The following is an 18,806-nucleotide window of genomic DNA, read 5'->3' as shown; positions in this document are numbered from 1 at the left end:
CAAATTGAAAATTATCTAAGCGCCAGCAGGCAGCAACGTTGATTGATGACTAGAGTCTGATCAACGATGATTATAGAATCTGAGTAGTGAATTGATTGAAAATGGGCTCAAAAATAAATTTGAAAGGGTAAATTCCCCCTTCCCTCCCTAGCCGTTCACGCACAATTTGAAAGGGGGAGCGGAATTTTCGGAGGGGGGAAATTCCCCCTTCCCCCCTTTAAAAGTTACCCTGATTTTATCGAGCACGCTTTGTTCTATATCATTCGCGAGCATTAGTTACAACTGCTTGTCCTATTCGCAGCCTTTCGATCTTGATTCGCTAGTCTCGGGGTACTAGTTCCGGAATTGTATGGAATGGTTGTGGATTCGAGGCGTGACTGGCGAATGTTCACATAGGGCGTTCAACTTTTATCAGTAAGCCACCATCAATATGGGCATGCATTCATAGCTAATGTAATTGATTTTGAAGCAAACTGATATTTTTTCACTAAAAGGTGGGCAGCATTAATACTGCCCACCTAAATCGGCCGCATTAATACCGACCGGCAAGGCGGCCCGCATTAACGCTGACCGGCCCGCATTAATACGGGCCGGACCTCCGGTCAGTATTAATACGGGCCGGGCAGCATTAATACAGGCCGGGTTTTAAAACGGGCCGTAACATGTATACTATATACCCAGGACCTGACTGAAAATGACGAGCGTTATAACTTGCCAGACATTGTTCCCATGAGCGGTTCGGCAAAACATCGGGGTACAGATGCGATTTTGTATAGTAAGGCGTGGATAAATGTCCACGAACTTGCTTCTGTCCTCTAGATACCTATTACCTATTATTTCTATCGCTGGGGAAATATTGTAAGTATTTTTAATCCTTTGGTTTGTCACTCAGACCCCCACATTTCACAGAGTTCTCTCATGTATATATCTACTGCATATGAAAGGACATTTTTACCATCCTGCACCACAATTGGGTGAAATTCAGATATACTACGTTAACAAATGTTGTTTGCCATCTTTTCAAACGTAACATTTTTGTTAAGTTTTCGTACTGCTTTTGATGGCTTAAAATAAATTTTCTTAAATATATGCATTTAAGAAATACCTAACTGCACAGATAAAGGGAATTGCAGTAATATATGTTTCTTGGTAATTGAACGGTTTTATGTTCTACGTGTTTATATGTAGACACAGTCAGAGTCTACATGCATTGCCAATTGGCATGCTTCTGCAATTCAAACGATAAAGTACATGACGGCAAGTATTGCCAAAAAAAAGTCCAAGGCAGATAGAAATTAAATCCTTAATTTTCCCCTAAAATTATGAGCACTTAACCCGCGACCTGGTGGGGGGGGGGGGGCTATTTTTGCCCCCCCCCCTCCAGACTTTTCGATATATCTCCAGAACCGCTGCGCCGATCGTCACCAAACTTTCAGTACCCTCCCGGACATCAATTTTAGGTACACATGGTGACCAAAAATTTTTCCAAAGGCTATGATAGGTTGGCCGGAAATGACGTCAGAGTGACGTCATGTTCTGCCGTTTTCGACCCAAAAAAGGGTTTCGCGGGAAGAGCTGTCAGGCCTATAGCTTTGCAAATACAGAAAAATGATAATAACATAAAAGCTGTAGAATTGACAGGGCTACAAAACTGCTATCTCGGATTTTTTAAATTTTTTGGATTTTGACCCCCAAAAATCAAAAAATATTTTTTTTGGATATAATGATCGAAAATCCAAAAAGTTTTTTGAATTTCGCAAAAACCGGAATATATGTGATAGTCCTTATCGCCTTCCATCCACATACCAAATTTGAGATTGATACCTCTTTTTTTGGCGAAGTTATAGCGAAAAAACTGTTCAAAATTGATGACGTCAAATTTTCAAACTCAATTTTTAGCAATTCTAGACCCCGTAGCGCAAAACAAAGACAACCATTAGACTCCCGGTCCCCGTGACGAGCTGCATCGAATCAATACCCATTTTATGCAAAACTATCAACTTTAAAATTTGACCTTTTTTGGCCTGACCTTGACCTGACCTTGACCTGAACTTCACCAGAAAGTGACCTAAGCCGTACCTGATAGTCTTATAACCAACACCATTGAGTTGGAAATGAAAAATTGGCCATAAAACATGCATCACACAACCTTAGTAAAGTTGGGCTCATGTGACCTGACCTGTGACCCTTGGTGACCTGACCTGTGACGTGACCTGGTATTGTCAGTGACCTCTAATAGCAACATATCTACTAGGCAACTGACCCCCTATCGCTGATTCTCGACAAAATGCGTTTTCCTCGGTGTTATAGCGCATTCCCTAGAAGACCCGTGAACGGTGAAACATTTCATCTTTGACCTGACCTGTGACGTCATCGGTGACCCCGAGGTCAATAAAATTTGGTTTCTCTAGACAAATTTGACAGGCCTTTCGAACGCCGTTTGAATTTTGCGGATCCGTCCAGTAGTTTCGGAGATACGAGGGGGGGGGGCAAAAAATAACCCCCCCCCCCACCAGGTCGCGTTATAAACAGACCCCACCAGGGCGCGGGTTAAGTCTTTTTTCATATACGGACAGATTTTCGTCTGGAAATGCAGTACAATCCGCTTAATAAATCCACCTTGGTGACGCGGCGTTTTGGACTTATCAAGCGGTGGCTTTAAACCGGAGTCAGTTATGCTTCTATGACGATATACGTGAATAGCTCAAGGGGCTAGGCGGCTGGATTTATCCTTCCGAGTATTTATGAAGCGGATTCTGCTGTATAGAGATAGAAATTAAAATTTCGTATTCAAAATTTCTTCATTTTCATATCTTCATATCCCAAAAATGTTTAAGTTTCATATAAAATATTTACGGTACATCGAAAAAGATCCACGGGGAGCTGGAAGGAATGATACGGCACCTGCCCGACGAAAATACGGTGATGCTGCCAATGATAGGGTTTGGTTAGTAGTTAAACATTTAGGCAACCTTAATTTGTTTATCCATATCTTTCGCAGGTATCGAAAAACAGCCCATGAAAAGTGACATGCAAAACTCAAAATAGGAGACGGAGTGGACTCAGAAGCAATATGAGGACAGAGCGGCATGCTAAACCGCTTGTCGCTCATCGATCCCATTGGGTAAATGACGTCTACTTTTCGTCATTATGGTCCCTTGCTCACCATGGCTTCAAATCGATGCCTCCGTTAATCAAGACCAGCGTAATAACCTAAGCCCATCGATTGGAAAAGACCGAATTACCACGGGACATTTTATAGGTGACGAAACAGAGACCGTAATTTCCGCCGCTCTTGGGTATCGCATAAGGTCTAACTATACTTTGGAATAATTTGTGCAGTCGTTATCGCTTATGTGAGTGAAGTGATCCACGTGAAATGAAAGTAAAAATAGACTTCAACTGAACTGCACGGACGGACACTCCAAACACCCGCACTGAGATAAAGCAATTTAAGTGACTCCGTCATGCACTGTAAGAGCTGCGATTATCATTGAACGTGATGCTCTGGCTTCTGAGCCTGAGGTCATCTCAGGAGCTAAGGAAACGGTTGAAAAATGACAGTCTATCATTTTTTTCGGCTTGCGCACGATGTAAAAGTATGTCACAAAGCAGAAAGGTCACGTTCTGCAATCATGTCTTCGATAGTTTGGCTGTCAGCCTCGCGCAGTGCGCTGAATATATCCTGTGATGGTATCCTAAATCGCGTTTAGCACGATCGACAAGGACGATATTCTTGGAGCCGTCGTTATTGCGCGAAGACAGCAACAGTGCAATCACACAAATATGCAGGCCTACTTTTCTTTCTCCAGGCCTACTCACTTCTTGATGGTATAGTGGCATTTCATAGTCAAGGAACTGGGCGCCAATGGACAAAATCGGGCCTAACATAGATCCTTGAACTATGCTGTGGGTTATCTGCGGCTTGGCACGCATTGTGTCACTAAACTGGACGTGTACGAACGGGAAGCAAAAAGAAAAAACGAATTATTTTATGAGACTAATTTTGAAGTCCTTTGAGCGCCATGCTTACAGCTTGCCGTTATGAAAACTGGGAGCCGATGTGTTGCGATCGGACCAATTCCCTTGCCCGAACGATTTTGATGCTAAATTTGCGTTGCGAGTTGCGACTATAAGTATAGTAAGATTATAAAGCGATACTGTGGCGCCATTCGGAGATGAACTTCACAGATCTACACCAAACTGTTTCCTGTTCAAGGTGTTTACCCCATGTCATTAGTCACCACTTTCCTTATACCTATTCTTATTGATCTGTCATGCAAACAAATGAGAACGGACCGACCACTCTCAAGCCAGTCGTTAGCTGGGGGACACCAAATTTTAGAACAATAGTTTATATATTTTCTAGCAATATTTTAAACTGGTCGAACACAGATAGTGTTGAAGCAAACCTCTTCACCCTCCCCACCATAAGGCATCTTAGGCTGATTTTCCACGAACTTACCGGAACGCCAGCACCGCTCTGCACTCTTCACGTGCGCCCCGTTTCCTGTCGCCCTGCGCAATCTGCCCGTGGCATGCGTGCATTCCGGCCGTGCGACTGGCGTCGGCCCACGGGTGGCGTGTGCTCGACACGCGGCCCGCGTGCTGCCATGCCACGCTGATTGGTGACCGAGTCCGAGCCGCCCCGACCCGCCGCGCCGGCGGCCGTCGGGCGGGGCGGGCCGTCCCGCCGCGGCCGGCGGGGCGGGGAGCGGTGACGATCGATGTTCGCCGCGCGCCTGGTCCGCCGGACCGCCAGAGCCGCGCCCGTCGCCGCAGCCGCCGTCGCCGCCATGGCCGGACGTCTGACCCGCAGGTACGTGGTTCAGGGGCAGGTCATCGGTCACCGGGTCATCGGGGCGGGGAGGTCAGGTCACCAGGGGAGAGCAGGAAGTGATGATGGGTACGGGGTAGGAAGAATGGATTTCGGGAGTGGGTGGTAGGTATTCGAAGTGGGGGGCGGGTAGGTTGCATTCGGTGCTAGTTTGTTAGGTGGGCAGTGGTGCAATTATGAGGGTAGGGTAGTTGATACCGATCTTTGGTAAGCTGGTGAAAATGATTATTAGGCTCTCCGTCACATCGTTCACCTCCGATTTCGGGATTTCGGGATCCGAAATATATTTCAAAATTTTATCAAGCCCCGTTTTCAGTTCAAAACTGAGCTGAGATGCCTACTCAATATCTAAAACGAGGTTTTCGGTGCACACAAAGCGATTTTCGGTTCTATTCCGACGATTCTGATTGATATTACAGTGCGTTTGCCTGATACAAAGCATCAAGACGGTGAACTTCACAGGGCTTCAATTTGAGACATTGATTATCAAAGCAAAAATATAGCTTGCGATAGTGTTTTGCCCTGAGTCATGCTCATCAACTAGCAAAGTCAATTTATTGAGCGCATATCAAGAAATGGGACGCTTACCTCTGAACATCCGCTGTGACTCTCTAATCTCCCACCTTACTTTGTCCTTTCGCTGTACCTCTCTGGATTTTGACCTTTCACCATACCCCTCTCACCTTCCATCGTACCCCTCAAGGTCCTAACCTTCCACCATGCCCCTCTCACCTTTCACTGCACCCCTCTGATCCTTCATCATACCCCTCTGAGCTATGCCGTACCCCTCTGAGCTAGCGCCGTACCCCTCTGAGCTAGCGCCGTACTCCTCTGAGCTATGCCGTACTAGGGTGACCCTTTTTACAACTTTTTTTTAGAAGTTAGCCAGCACGCCCCTAGATCGACGTGGCTTGATGCCCTGAGTACGAAAATACCATTTTTGACCAGAAATTTTGAATTTGGAAGCCCGCCCCAAAATTTAAAGATGGGAAAATGAGCATATTTTTGCGATTCTGGCACTTTCGGTGCAGGTATTCGATAGTTGCTATTTAAAAAGCATAGTGAAATGGCATAATATAAGTTACGACACTAATTCTGCGCCGGCATGGCAAGTTTCATACATCTACACCCGTTTTACCGCTTTTTATCGCTGTTTTTTTTCCGACGAGAGTCAGCCGCCCGCAGCTCCCGAGTTTCATAGATCTGTCCATAGATGGCAGCACAATGGGCTTCACGTCTCGGCTTTGGGGAAGGTTTTCAGAGTGTCTTTTAGTGTTGTTTCCATTCCAGTATGAAGGAACTGGCATGTTTTTATGTTTTTGTCGCCATTAGCCCTATATTTGATCACATTTGTAATATATTCCAGCTTGAAAACTACACAATTCAGCGAAAAATCGCATTTAACTCGCGGTTGTTTCCAATAACGTGTCTAACGGCAAATGAGAGCTGTCTGACCATGGGCTCTGGAACCTTTGGGACCTAGGAAATGGAACATGAGAGCACTGGGGCACCGTGTCCGCTTTAACCCTCGCCCATGTAGGGGGGGGGTTGGTGCAACCCCCCTGAGGTTTTTCGGAACTAGTGTAAAAACGGCGGCGCGCAGCGCCGCCAAATTTTGGGTACCTTATGGGGCAAACCTTGCGCATCTTTTGATAAAAAAAATTTGACCGGGTCATGTCAGGTCACGGAGTTATGACGTCACAAAGGGAACAGCCTCCGGCCGGATTTTCACAAACTGAGTGCCAACGCCCGAGGTTTCCTGCCGGTGGTACGGACATCGGTTGATGGATCGTGATGAAACTTCCCATGCATGTTGGGGCAAGTATTGGCTATCATATGGTATAAGAAACTTGACCGGGTCAGGTCAGGTCACGGAGCTATGACGTCACAAGAGGAACAGCGTCCGGTACTATTTTTGAAAAGCGCCCGAACCACTATTTTGCTAATTCTTGTCACCTCAATGGGAATATGCAGCAATATTAGCTTCTATAGGGAGCAAATGGACCTCCCAAATCCAAAAATACAATCAGATTTCAAAAATTTAAATTTTGATTTTTCGAATTTCTGCCGCCGACTGTGACCTTGCCGACTTCCGGCGCTCCCAACGCGCCATTTTTAGAGCTAGGGAAACGAAATACATACCAAACGATAGAGAATTGATCAAGGAACACGATAGTGAAGGTTTCAAGTCGATATCTCCTACCGTTTTGCCGCAATCGCCGCGGAAAGTTGAAAAAGTCTATTTTTCCGAAAATTTGACCTTTGACCGGTCAAAAGTAGGTCAAATGTTGACCTAGGACCAAAAGATATACCACCAATCGCGAGATAGATCTCGGCGAGAGCAATCCGTTGGTCTTTTCCGCTAAGCTCTACGACGCTCCGTTTTCAAACGCCAAGGGGGGGGGGTCGCACCAACATGGGCGTTGTTTTTAACGAAGAACGTTTTACTCGCGATGCTCGGCGACGCCGACCCTACCGTTCGGACCGAAGCAGTCGGTGTCATCAAGCGGATCCGAGCGACACGCGAGTCACCAGTCCCGGGCCTCGTGCGGCCCTTCCGAGTCCCTGGGTCCGTGGGCGCCACGACGGCGCTGAACGATTCAGCGGCGACCTACTGGAGCCTGGTGGACCTCGACCGCGCCACGCTGGAGCCGCCGCTGACCCAAGGGATGACCGGAGACCAGTTGGAGAAGTTTTTGGAGACCCCGCTCCTGACCGGACTGCCGTGCCATACGCAGTCCACGGAGCGAGCCGTCAAAGTGACGACGGAGGCGGCCGGGCAGGTCAGAGGGGCTCGGCGACAGGACGGCCATGCGCTAAACAAGCTGGCGTGGAGGAGGCGAAACCCAGGACAGGTGGTGAAGAAGAAGTACCGCCCAGTCAAAACCACAGCAGAGAAGGAGGGATAGACAGCTCGGAGAGCTGAATGCACCAAATTCAGCAGCAGACCGGGAGTCGGGCGCGCCGGTCGGGGCGACAGGAAAAGCCAGGCACGGACGATAAGAAACTTATTTACTGCGCAAAGACCTTGTACATACAATGCTGTGTTTTCCGTCGTCCCGCTGTGATGAGCGCTGCTTGTCTGGCGCTGTGCGTCCGTCGTATTTTATGTGAAGTATGTTATGGGCACACAGTGCGGTAACTCGTGCAATACAGATCTCATTTGTAGACAATTGTCTTTTTCAGGCTGCACAGCGCCGTTAAATGGCCGAGAGACGTTGCAAACTCTCACACTTTCCTGGCAACGTCCATGGGATAATTAGTGTTTATTGTCATAGTTAAAGCGGACACGGTGCCCCAGTGCTCTCATGTTCCATTTCCTAGGTCCCAAAGGTTCCAGAGCCCATGGTCAGACAGCTCTCATTTGCCGTTAGACACGTTATTGGAAACAACCGCGAGTTAAATGCGATTTTTCGCTGAATTGTGTAGTTTTCAAGCTGGAATATATACAAATGTGATCAAATATAGGGCTAATGGCGACAAAAACATAAAAACATGCCAGTTCCTTCATACTGGAATGGAAACAACACTAAAAGACACTCTGAAAACCTTCCCCAAAGCCGAGACGTGAAGCCCATTGTGCTGCCATCTATGGACAGATCTATGAAACTCGGGAGCTGCGGGCGGCTGACTCTCGTCGGAAAAAAAACAGCGATAAAAAGCGGTAAAACGGGTGTAGATGTATGAAACTTGCCATGCCGGCGCAGAATTAGTGTCGTAACTTATATTATGCCATTTCACTATGCTTTTTAAATAGCAACTATCGAATACCTGCACCGAAAGTGCCAGAATCGCAAAAATATGCTCATTTTCCCATCTTTAAATTTTGGGGCGGGCTTCCAAATTCAAAATTTCTGGTCAAAAATGGTATTTTCGTACTCAGGGCATCAAGCCACGTCGATCTAGGGGCGTGCTGGCTAACTTCTAAAAAAAAGTTGTAAAAAGGGTCACCCTAATGCCGTACCCCTCTGAGCTACGCCGTACCCCTCTGACTGTCCACCGTACCCCTCTGACCCCCATCGTAACCTCCTAACCTCCCGCCACCGGGTGCCTCAGGTGAAGTGAGCGGACGGCGGGTCAGCCCGCCATGCGTCCAGAATGACCATCTCTGCCGAGCACAGTCGCCTGTCGGACGATGAAGCCGACGAGCAGGAGCTCGAGGAGGTGCCGCCCAAGCTCACACTCGCCGAGAAACTCAAGAAAAAGTACGAGGAAAACCTGCCCAAGCTGGACTTTTACGCCACGGTGCTGTTCAGTCTGGTGGCGATTGGCGCCTTCTTCGGCTTCCTGTTCCTGGTGCCGTTCGTGATCGAGCCGGCCGTGACCACCATCCAGATGGACTTTGAGGTGGAGCCCGTCACCTGCTGTGTCGTCTCGTTCACCGAGATGTTCGGCGCCAGCAACTGCTCCGACTGGACATCGTGTCGCGAGGGCTGCACGAGAGAGATCTACGAGTGTGTGAAGATCCTCGTGGCATACACAGACGCTGAGAACTTCACGTGCAGCGAGCGGCCGCCGGGTCACCAGTGGTTACACAACGAGGCGTACCTCTATCCGAACGTGAAGGGGTGCGGCTACCCGCCGACCCTGAACTGCACCATATTCCACGACCGGTTCCGTGATCCGAACGTAACGTTTCCGTGCTACTACAGCCGTGTGGACGCCACGCTGGTCATCACGGAGCTGGACCCGGAGGAGATCGAGCACCAGCTGATGCTGTCGATCGTGGCGCCGGCGGTGGCGTTCGTGGTGTCGATCGCCTACCTCGTGCACGCCTACCACCGCATGAAGCGGAAGGAGGCGGCCGCCGCCGAGCGCGACCGCCAGGAGAAGGCCCAGTGTCTGCTGGAGAGGGAGGAGGAGCAGGTGGCCACGCGCAGCAACGCCACCAGCACCTACTCCATCAAGTCCATCTCCAGCAAGATCAATGCGACGATGGTGAGGCTGGCCCGGGAGCGGCGCAAGGAGAGCGGGTAAGTGAGACGCACTGACGGGACGGGACGCGCGGCACAGTCAGCACCGTCAGGCCTAACTATCGATCCCTCTGCCGAGTCAGATACGATACTGCCGACAATGTGCTCTTGTCGGGAATGGGGGAGCTGCTATACTTAGATCAAACGTGCCTGAATTTTCAGCGTGCAAAATGACGATCGACTGACACTTTCTTTGCAGGTGGTCCATCCCGTTTTAGGCACTACCGGCTGGAACATCTTCACATAAAATGCCTTAACCTGTTAGAAGTGGATGACGTAGGGCCATGTCAAACCCATTTCAGCATCGCCGCAATATTGAGCCTGATTGAATAGCTGCAAGGTCGACGAACCATGGTGGTTTGGACGACGTATTTACGGGGTTTATTGCGTATCCTTCGGCACACTTTAATCCGAATCCTGCAGCGTCGACCGCGTTCAATGAATTTGTTGAACTAACTGCTTCAGGGAAATTGGTTTGGGTCGGGTGGACTGAATTGGCTGAGGTCACGTGACGAGTGGGAGCCGGGATGGAGCCTTTCGTTCAGTAAACTTGGCAGTGTAGGCTAAAGTAGCTAGCTCAACCTTAGACAATTTTTTTCTTTGATTGTCCTGCTAGCAAATTTCGAAGAAATCTGTTATACTGAAATGTAGGAACACAGGCCGCAGAGTTGGGGACCCGGTCGGGACAGTGCGTAGTTAGGGTCAGGTCAGGGTCGGGTGGGTCAGGATCGGGTCAGGGTCGGTTCAAAACAGGTCAGGGCCGGTGAGTGTCGGTCAGGTCAGGTTAGGGTCAGGTCAGATCGAGGGTCAGGTCAGGTCAGGATCAGATCAAGATCAGATCAGGGTCAGCTTAGAATTAGTTCAGGGTAAGATCAGTATTAGGTCAGGATTAGGTCAGGCGGGAATTGTTTAGGGTCGGGTCAGTATCGGGTCAGCCTGCCAGGGTCAGGTGCACCGGGCGGCCGGGCAGTCACCGTCGGCTGACCCTCTCTCTGCAGTTCGGTCGGCCTGCTCTCGGTCGATTCGCGCTGCTCCGACGACGACGACGACGACGCCCCGGGCGCCGAGAGCGAGACGGCGTGCTGACGCGCCCGCCCGCCGCCGGCGAGCACAGGCAGGGCCCAGCAGTTTGTGTCACCAGTTTCGCATGGGGAGCGCTGGCTCGGGCTGCCGGGCTGCCTGGGAAGCCCGGTGGGAGCGGCGGCGGCTGCGCTGGCCAGAGCTGGGCTGCAGTTCGGCGACTGAGGCTGATCATGTGACGGCCTTCCCGTCCCCCTGTATGGATTGTCTGTTTGTCTTAACGCTGTCTTGTGACCGTCCCTCAAGCTGCACCATGAGCCGGTCCCACAAAATACTTGTTAATCTGTTTTTATCCTCTGTTTATCTGACTTTTCATCTTCTGGTACCTATATTTGCAGCAATTTCTGCTGATCATTGACCACAGTAATAATCATTTAAACATCTGTAAGAATATCTAGCGCATTTCAATGAAATGCAATACTTTAAAACGAATTTCAGTTAGATTTATTGTTTATAAGTAAATGAATTTCAAAACGCATTAAATTCACTGAATGAATTTCAAATTTCTCATAAAAATTCTCCTTTTAAATTTTAAAATTTGTAACACTATTTGGTACCAATTTTGAAAAAAAAACGTTCTAAATTTAGTTGAATAAATACATTACCACCTTGCTCGTAAATGCTTTAATTCAGACTCTGTTTATGTTAATCGATCATGAAGCGTGTTTTTATTAATTTTGGGTGCACGGGACGTTTTCTATTTGCCCGTGTGACCTTAGCGCTCCATTCACGTAATGTGGGATACTTTCAGTGTTGTGCGTGTGGTTCAAAGGATCAAACAACTTATGAAACCCAAGCATATTTGTCAATCGTTATACAACTGTAAGTCTCCAATATAAATGTGTCAGTTGAGTAGGTACCAATAGGATTTGAAGCCGATAGTTCGAGTGAGCAGTAGACAAAACGTAGTCGGTTTCTAAGCATTCCGTACCATGTTGCTCTTCATGAGGCCTCGTAGATATGAAAAAATAGATGCAGTATTTCTTCATAATCTATTCTAGATTGAGACAGGTTTACAATAGAAGTGTTTTTGCGTATATACTTATCCTCTTAGGCCTATTACCTAATAGAGGCTTTAGAACGTCATCTAGTATGTAGAAAACCGCTGTATCACTAGAAGTGGATATATTGTAGATAGCGGTTAAATCAATGTTTCTCAGCCCGTCTACAGGACTAAAATACAGTTAAAAAAATTGATTCTCCCAACGTGCAGTGGAAAACAGGCTCAAATTTAATGAAGTTATTTCACCTCCATATCCGCAGCTTCCATGCGACTTTTGTAAATGTTGTTAAATACATTGTGTCAATAATTGCTGGCATAATTGTGAGTCATGCTTCAAAGCATTCATGTACTCAACAGATTATCTAAAGATATCACGCAATATTTGGATGAACTATTGACAGTGCTCTTCATCTCAATCATTCAAAATTATTTTCTGTAATTGTCACATGCATAAGTACAACTTATCCAGCAGCATCCTGATATTTTTGGTTATATACCAGGGCTTGCCTGGAATATTGTTGTTTGTTGCTCTACTGTTGGGCGAAATTGTCATTCATTCCGGCCTAAGATCGAGTGTAGTTGAACACAAAAGACGAGACCAAAGGCTTAGATGATTAACAAATTAACTTAGTGAGTTCTGATCATTATAAAAGTTACAATTCAATTCAAGTGTCCTTGAAAATATAGCAACGTATCAGGAAAAATATAATTACAGGCAACAGAAAAAGTCGTTAATCGCAACAAAGTTTACGAGTATAAGTAGCCACCATTCTCAATGCTTCTATATCAAACTTCTAAGCCTCTGGTAAAATACTGGACTGAATGGCTGTATGCGCTACACGGTAGTGTACCGAGGAAGATTATAACCTGTGTGTAGCTAAGGGCGACTGGTCGTTAGACGTTGTGCGTAGAGTATTTGCTGGTATGTGTGTAAGTACGTAGTTAGCCGGATATGGGTAGCTAGTGATAGAGTAGATCATACGTTTTTGGATGCTCGTATCGAATTTTTGCAGCCATTGAGTGGTTGCGTACTAGAATACGGCCAGTAGTTGAAATGGTGTAGACTTGGTTGTACATTGTAGGTATAACACTACCGTTCAGATATTTTGTATGACTTTGTATGTACATTCCGATTTGTACAGGTTATGTCGCCTAGACTTCATGAACATACAACATTGCATGAGTGCATTAACGTTGCTGTTGACATGAGAAACTCGAAGAAAATATCAATTTGCTAATTTTAGATATTAAGGGTCGTTTCAAAGGTGAACTGACGGTGTATGTACAGTCAGTTCAATGTTGTGAATTGTAGTTTGTTATACGTTTAAATGGGTGCTTAAATCGATTCATTTACTTTTTTAGACATCGAACTCAAATGTCACACGTTACCGCGTAACAAACTTCAACATTATGGTGGCGCTCCTAACCGACTTCTTACTCTGTATACCAGTCCGCAGCGCTGTTCGGTGTCGGTTTCTTTGTTAATCAGCACGCTGCCGGTTTTCCCATATATACGAAAGTTTCTTGCTGGCGTTTCTTGGCCTCTCATTGGTGAAACGCAAAGACCACGCGAGTTCGACCAATGGTAAGCCGGAAAATGAAACTCAACTGGCAGCCTACCGATAAAAAAAAAACGAATACCGAACAGCGTCGACCTCATAACACCGCCCACGGCTCTGACCGATCCCCGGTCAACGGTTGACCTGCGCGGCGGCGCTGACTGACCCCAGGGTCACCATTTGACCCCATCACGGCTGTCGACAGTGACGACGAGGCCATGGAGCTGGAGCAGGTTGTTCCTGAGGCGCGTCCGCCCAGCCGCTATCTGAAGCCGGGCAGGATGCCCAGCGGCAACCGGCACAACTTGCTGGAGCCACTGGAGCCGCCTGCCGGCGCTTCCGACCAGCCGGCGCCGCAGCCGGAAAGGTGTGGGGGAGACAGGGGGAGGAAGAGAGAGAGAGAAAGAGAGAGGGGGGAGAGAGAAGGAGAGAGAGAGAGAGAGAGAGAGAGAGAGAGAGAGAGAGAGAGAGAGAGAGAGAGAGAGGAGAGAGAGAGAGAGAGAGAGAGAGAGAGAGAGAGAGAGAGAGAGAGAGAGAGAGAGAGAGAGAGAGAGAGAGAGAATGATAAACATTCTTTAACATCTTTTTGCATATGATATTTTTTAGTCATGTCGTTATCAACGGAGTGTTATATGCAGTAAAACAATCTAGAGGAAAGAAATTTTCGTGGAGTGTTCAGTACGAAAACAGACTGATATCTACGTGATATAAGAGGTTCACCGATTCCCAAGCGCTTGCTTTTACTATGCCTCCTTATATGGGAGGAAGCAAAATGTCTAAAACTATGTATTTCGTGACGGGGTCCACTTTTCCTCAAATCCGATTTATTTGACTTCGATGGGCTTCTTGACCTAAGCTGCCCTTTGATTGAAACTAACAGCTGGCATGGTTAGCCCTTGGAAAATGCTTACCCTTGAACAAATGGACATCGGTATACAAGCGTCTTTACTTTACCAAAAGGCTCCACCGCAGTGCGGTGCGGTGTTTTCTGGCTGTGTTTCACCCTCCTCCGCCCTCGGAGTGGCGAGGTACGGAACACTTCCAGGGATCGATGGCTCGAAATGTCAGCAGCGCCCGCCACGGCGCCGACCCTCCAAGTCCGACTGCATATTTGAAAGAGCTGGTTGCATGTTCACGGCCGATAGGAGCCGGGTCTCTGGGCCTGGCCGGGGTCGGTGGAACTCAGGGCGGCGGGGCGGTCGGGTCTGAACGACCGCGAACCACTCAGCAGCGAGATCCGAGGGCCGGAGTCGGCCTTTACAGCCCAGCTCGAGTGGCGAATGGAGTGGAAACAGGCCCCTGAGACTGGATCAGATATTCAAACATCCAATCTTAATCTATTCAAGATTGCATGCATATGAGTCGCTCAAATTTCTATAAAAAAAAGGTATGGAACTGTTTGGGTACCTAGCTGTGCTCGGTTAAAACGATATTTGTACGGTTAAAATGGTACGGTACGGAAAAAAATGCAATTTCTAAAACGATACAATGTTTTTTATTGCAGCAATAGTTTGATACGATAGCAGAAGTGCCATGGCTATATCCTCGCAATGATTAGACAGACAGATCTAGCTTCAAAATTTACGAACTTATGATATCTTATTTGCTTCAGCCTTCAGTTAATTTTAAAACATTTATTGTATATCGACATCTAGGTATATCGACTCCTTCATGCATTGAAACCCTAATTTAAAAAAAAAAAAAACACGCACCTGAACTAGCATACCTACCAATAACGTCCCACACACTCACGTCTGCAGTGAAGTTTGAGTGGGGGTGGATGGGGGAGGGTCTGTCATGGTCCGCCTGTTAGGGTGTGCGCCCAACCGGCCGCCTCCCGTGCTATACATAGCCGGCGATCGGTCGGAGGCAGCGTGGCGTCGCCCGGTCGGTCATTAGACTAATAACGGGTCGATGACGCCGCCACCGGTCGAACCGACCACCGGCTCCTGCGGGCCACGCCACTCCAACACAATTTCACACGTCGCCACACTGATTAATGAAGCTGTTTTTGTTCGAGCGATGGATGGTCAATCGCTTGAGCGTCTTTCTAAATTGAATTGGACGCTGCTTCTTTGAAAATGGCTTAAGATGTAGGTGAATGATAACTGATATTACGATACCCTAATACTTCATAATGCGTCAAATGTTATGCTCGTAATAATACTGTTGTCTTCAATTGTCTGAAAGACGTTTAGCAAACTACTAACCTGTTTTGTTTCTTCCAGCGGAAAAAGCGGAATGTCACCAGTAGAAACGTAGAATTTTCATTTATCTGCAGGTCAGTAACACCACAGTTTCTCTTTTAGATTCACAATCTGTGGACTGTGAGCTTTTCATTCCACAAAAAAAAAACACTGGTTGTGGCCCATTTTTTAACTACGTTTTTTTTTTTTCTAAGATACAACATAACGCAATAATTGTTTAACAATAATGTTGCAAGGCAGGCCTACGTTTGCAATTGTACGTACGTGTAAGTACATTTCTGTTTAATACATGCGCAGCTCTGTAACTTCATGGACTTTTATTGGCACCCATCCTGACACACCGCTGCACCTTTGACAGGACATACCGACCAGTATTGCTTCCATGGCGTGACGGTAGCGGCTGTGACGGCCCGTCACGGCGACTGTGACGGCCCGTCACGGCCCAGGCGTCACATCACCGTCCTACTGCTGGGGTCACTCCGCCATTGCCTCAGTGACGTCATCAGTCCGATTTCAGTGACGTCAACACGGGTCGGATTCGCCGCCGCCTAGAGCCGCGCTAGTTTTTAAAGGGAGTGGACGATTCTTGTGTGACCTGGGTCATGCATCTGGTGATTGCCGGCGTGCGGCGACCCACAGCAGTGCTCATCAACGCTTTTATAATGTTAGTGCATGTCTGGGTGGCGAGGCGTCATGTCATTGTGGTGGGATGTTTGTCGAGGCACGGTCATGTGGCAGGGTAGGTGCGACTGCTGTCGTTTGACCCAACGCTGTCGTCTGGAGCTAACGGCTGAGACGCGCGTTGGAGGCAAAGGCTGCAGGCTTACCGCTGCCCTGGATACTGGACAGGGACATTTGGACACTTCCGGTGGCAGCGCTAGGTGAAAGTGAAGGACTGCAGCTCTGGTGATTTCGCTCGGCAATAAGAAAATGATCTGCGTGTCTGCAGTAGCCGGTGGCTGGGGCTACGCTAACATCTGCGAATGTGGTGATGCCTTCAGTGATGGTGTGTCCTGCGCTGTGGGCCGGCTTTAATTGCGCTCAGTGCTGATTTATTGAATCGCGGCAGTTACCACGGTGATACTTTAGCAAAGCTCATGGCGTTTTCACTTTTGTCAGAACTATACCTGCGTTGTCTGTTGCGTTAGTTGACGAGCGATCGTGTGGGTAGTCTCAATTTGAGACCACCCACACAATCGCTCGTACATTGTTAACTAATACTTTATCATCCGACAGGATAAGTGTCCCACAGATCATCCGATGCGACTCACTTCACCGCGGTTTAGCTGATGCTTGCTTGGAAGCGCGTGTCTCTTGTGTGTGTTTTGCTGGTTGTCACTTCAAACCCGAGGCGCTGCTTCCCAAAACGATTTATCTTGTTGAATAGGTAGAAAAGAGAGTTATATTGAACTTCAGCAATTTTAACTGGTAGGGATGCTGGTAGGTGTATGGGGGTAGGACAGGTCTTTGTCATATCGCGGCTCCAGTTAAATATGAAACCGTATCCCAATAGGTGTCGAATGTTGGGAAGATCCGTCAGCACTATTGTTGTTGAGCATATGTTTTTGCGTCGTAGCTTTAATTTCGGATGCTAGTCAGCCCGACCGGTTTCAAACTTCTCCAACTTATTTAAAGTTTTGACACGATAATTTGTACGATTTACAGCTCTTGAAAGGCTTTTCCAAACCTAATGTTAGTTGGAACTCCTTTGAGCTGGTAGCCAGCAGGGTGCAGTCGCATGCAAAAGGGGCAGTCGCTGGACCGAGAAGTTTAGGTATAAAGGAAGCAATTGAATTGTGTAATGTTCTATGAAGTTTTAGCTTACAATGCACTCGTTGGAGTTATTAATTTACTTTAGTTGATGATGTTATTTTTAGTTTTACTATGCTACATTTATTTTTCAGCATTCCTTGTATTGTTAACCTTCTTGATTTTGAGGAATCCACTACAATTCCATTGATTATGTTAAGTGTAGCTAGCGATACAGTTGGAAGTCGACTGGTTTCCCGACTTGTTGCACTGGTGACCAGCGAAGTGGGGTTATTCCATAATTTTTTGGTAAAGCCGCGTATGACAGATTGTTACTAGAGATGTCAATCGGATACCAACTTTTTGGTATACCGATACCAAACCGATACCAACTTGGTATTTGGTATTTCAATCGTAATGTGTTTGGTATTTTGTTGGTATCATAAGCCCTCACTTATGTATAAGAGGCTAAAAAATCGGTAAAAAGTCGGTATTTCCCTCAGTTTCCCAAGTTGGTTTGGTTTCGGTATTTTCCCGTGGTTTTGGTTGGTATTTGGTTTGGTATCGGTATTCCGATTTTCCGTAATTGACATCACTAATTGTTACCCTCGCTGAGCACCCGCTGCTATTCCGGCGCTCACCCCAGACGCGACCCGTCTGACTGACGCGAGCAGTCCCTGCTCTGGGACCGCCTCGGCAGTGCCCGACCGTACAAAGGAACGGGCGCAGCGCGCGCTGAATAGGGTCCCCTCAGCGGCCCGCTGGTCGGCCGGCGCGCCTCGGCGAACTGCCTGTGATACCGGACGTTGTAGAGTGCGCACGTGCGTCTCCAATGATTGGCTCGATCGCTGTCCTCGGCACGGCGCCGCACTCGCGCGCACCGCCGTGCTGACCGCTCACTAACTCGCTGTTCTCGCGCTCGTATACTCCGACTCTGTGCTCTCTACTGACCCTGTTCTGTGCTCTCCGTGCTCTGTGCTCTCTACTGACCGTGCTCTGCTTCCTCCGACCCCGCTCTCTGGTGTGCTCTCCCTTGCGCCCGGACGCTCCGACTTGCAATGTGTAATAGTCGCCGCCAGTCGGCTGCTGGAATACGGCTCTTCGTAAAGCGTAGTGGCAGGTCTTGTCTTCAGCTACGTGTTTACAGATGTCTATGTACTCATCTCCAGACACCTAGAACTATCGTCTTTACTTTACATTGGCTGCGATCGTGCGTAAAGCGTTACGAACAATAAAAGAGTTATGCATGATGTATTCTAATTCGGGCTGATGATGATCCTACCTATACCTAATTTGGTGCCGTTGCCACGCGGCGCGCATCCATGGCGCAGGGACCGATCATTGTGGTCACGGATTTAAAATGGTCGCCGGTCACCGACCTCAGGCAGCCTCGGGAAA

General features: G+C 47.8%; 1 protein-coding gene across 3 annotated transcripts; it reads left to right on the top strand.

Moving 5' to 3' along the window:
- Window positions 1-4,754: 4,754 nt before the first annotated feature.
- Window positions 4,755-18,674, top strand: LOC122391143 (protein tipE-like). Of its 3 annotated transcripts, none has more exons than XR_006258290.1 (5): window positions 4,755-4,819; window positions 8,894-9,810; window positions 11,642-11,712; window positions 13,658-13,819; window positions 15,681-15,733. XR_006258290.1 is itself a non-coding variant. In XM_043384816.1 (5 exons), exons 2-4 carry the CDS (start codon window positions 8,936-8,938, stop codon window positions 15,712-15,714), a joined length of 1,071 nt encoding a protein of 356 aa, XP_043240751.1. In that variant the 5' UTR covers window positions 4,755-4,819; window positions 8,894-8,935; the 3' UTR covers window positions 15,715-15,733; window positions 16,018-18,674. The 3 variants fall into 3 exon arrangements, 2 of the variants coding, with proteins under 2 accessions (XP_043240751.1, XP_043240752.1); XM_043384816.1 differs by lacking the exon at window positions 11,642-11,712 and adding an exon at window positions 16,018-18,674; XM_043384817.1 differs by lacking the exons at window positions 11,642-11,712; window positions 13,658-13,819; window positions 15,681-15,733 and adding an exon at window positions 10,809-11,252.
- The last annotated feature ends 132 nt before the right edge of the window (window positions 18,675-18,806 follow it).

Source organism: Amphibalanus amphitrite, unplaced genomic scaffold, assembly GCF_019059575.1.
Source record: "Amphibalanus amphitrite isolate SeventyFive unplaced genomic scaffold, NRLGWU_Aamphi_draft 000423F_arrow, whole genome shotgun sequence".
Lineage (NCBI taxonomy): Eukaryota > Metazoa > Arthropoda > Thecostraca > Balanomorpha > Balanidae > Amphibalanus > Amphibalanus amphitrite.
Note: the sequence above shows the minus strand (reverse complement) of the source record. Positions and strands in the feature narration are given on the sequence as shown.

Excerpts from the sequence above, each read along its gene's own strand:
- LOC122391143 (XM_043384816.1), top strand. The coding sequence starts at position 8,936 with ATGACCATCTCTGCCGAGCACAGTCGCCTGTCGGACGATGAAGCCGAC. Across the intron at positions 9,811-13,657 it reads GAGCGGCGCAAGGAGAGCGG|TGACGACGAGGCCATGGAGC; the intron begins GTAAGTGAGACG and ends GGCTGTCGACAG. Across the intron at positions 13,820-15,680 it reads CCGGCGCCGCAGCCGGAAAG|CGGAAAAAGCGGAATGTCAC; the intron begins GTGTGGGGGAGA and ends TGTTTCTTCCAG.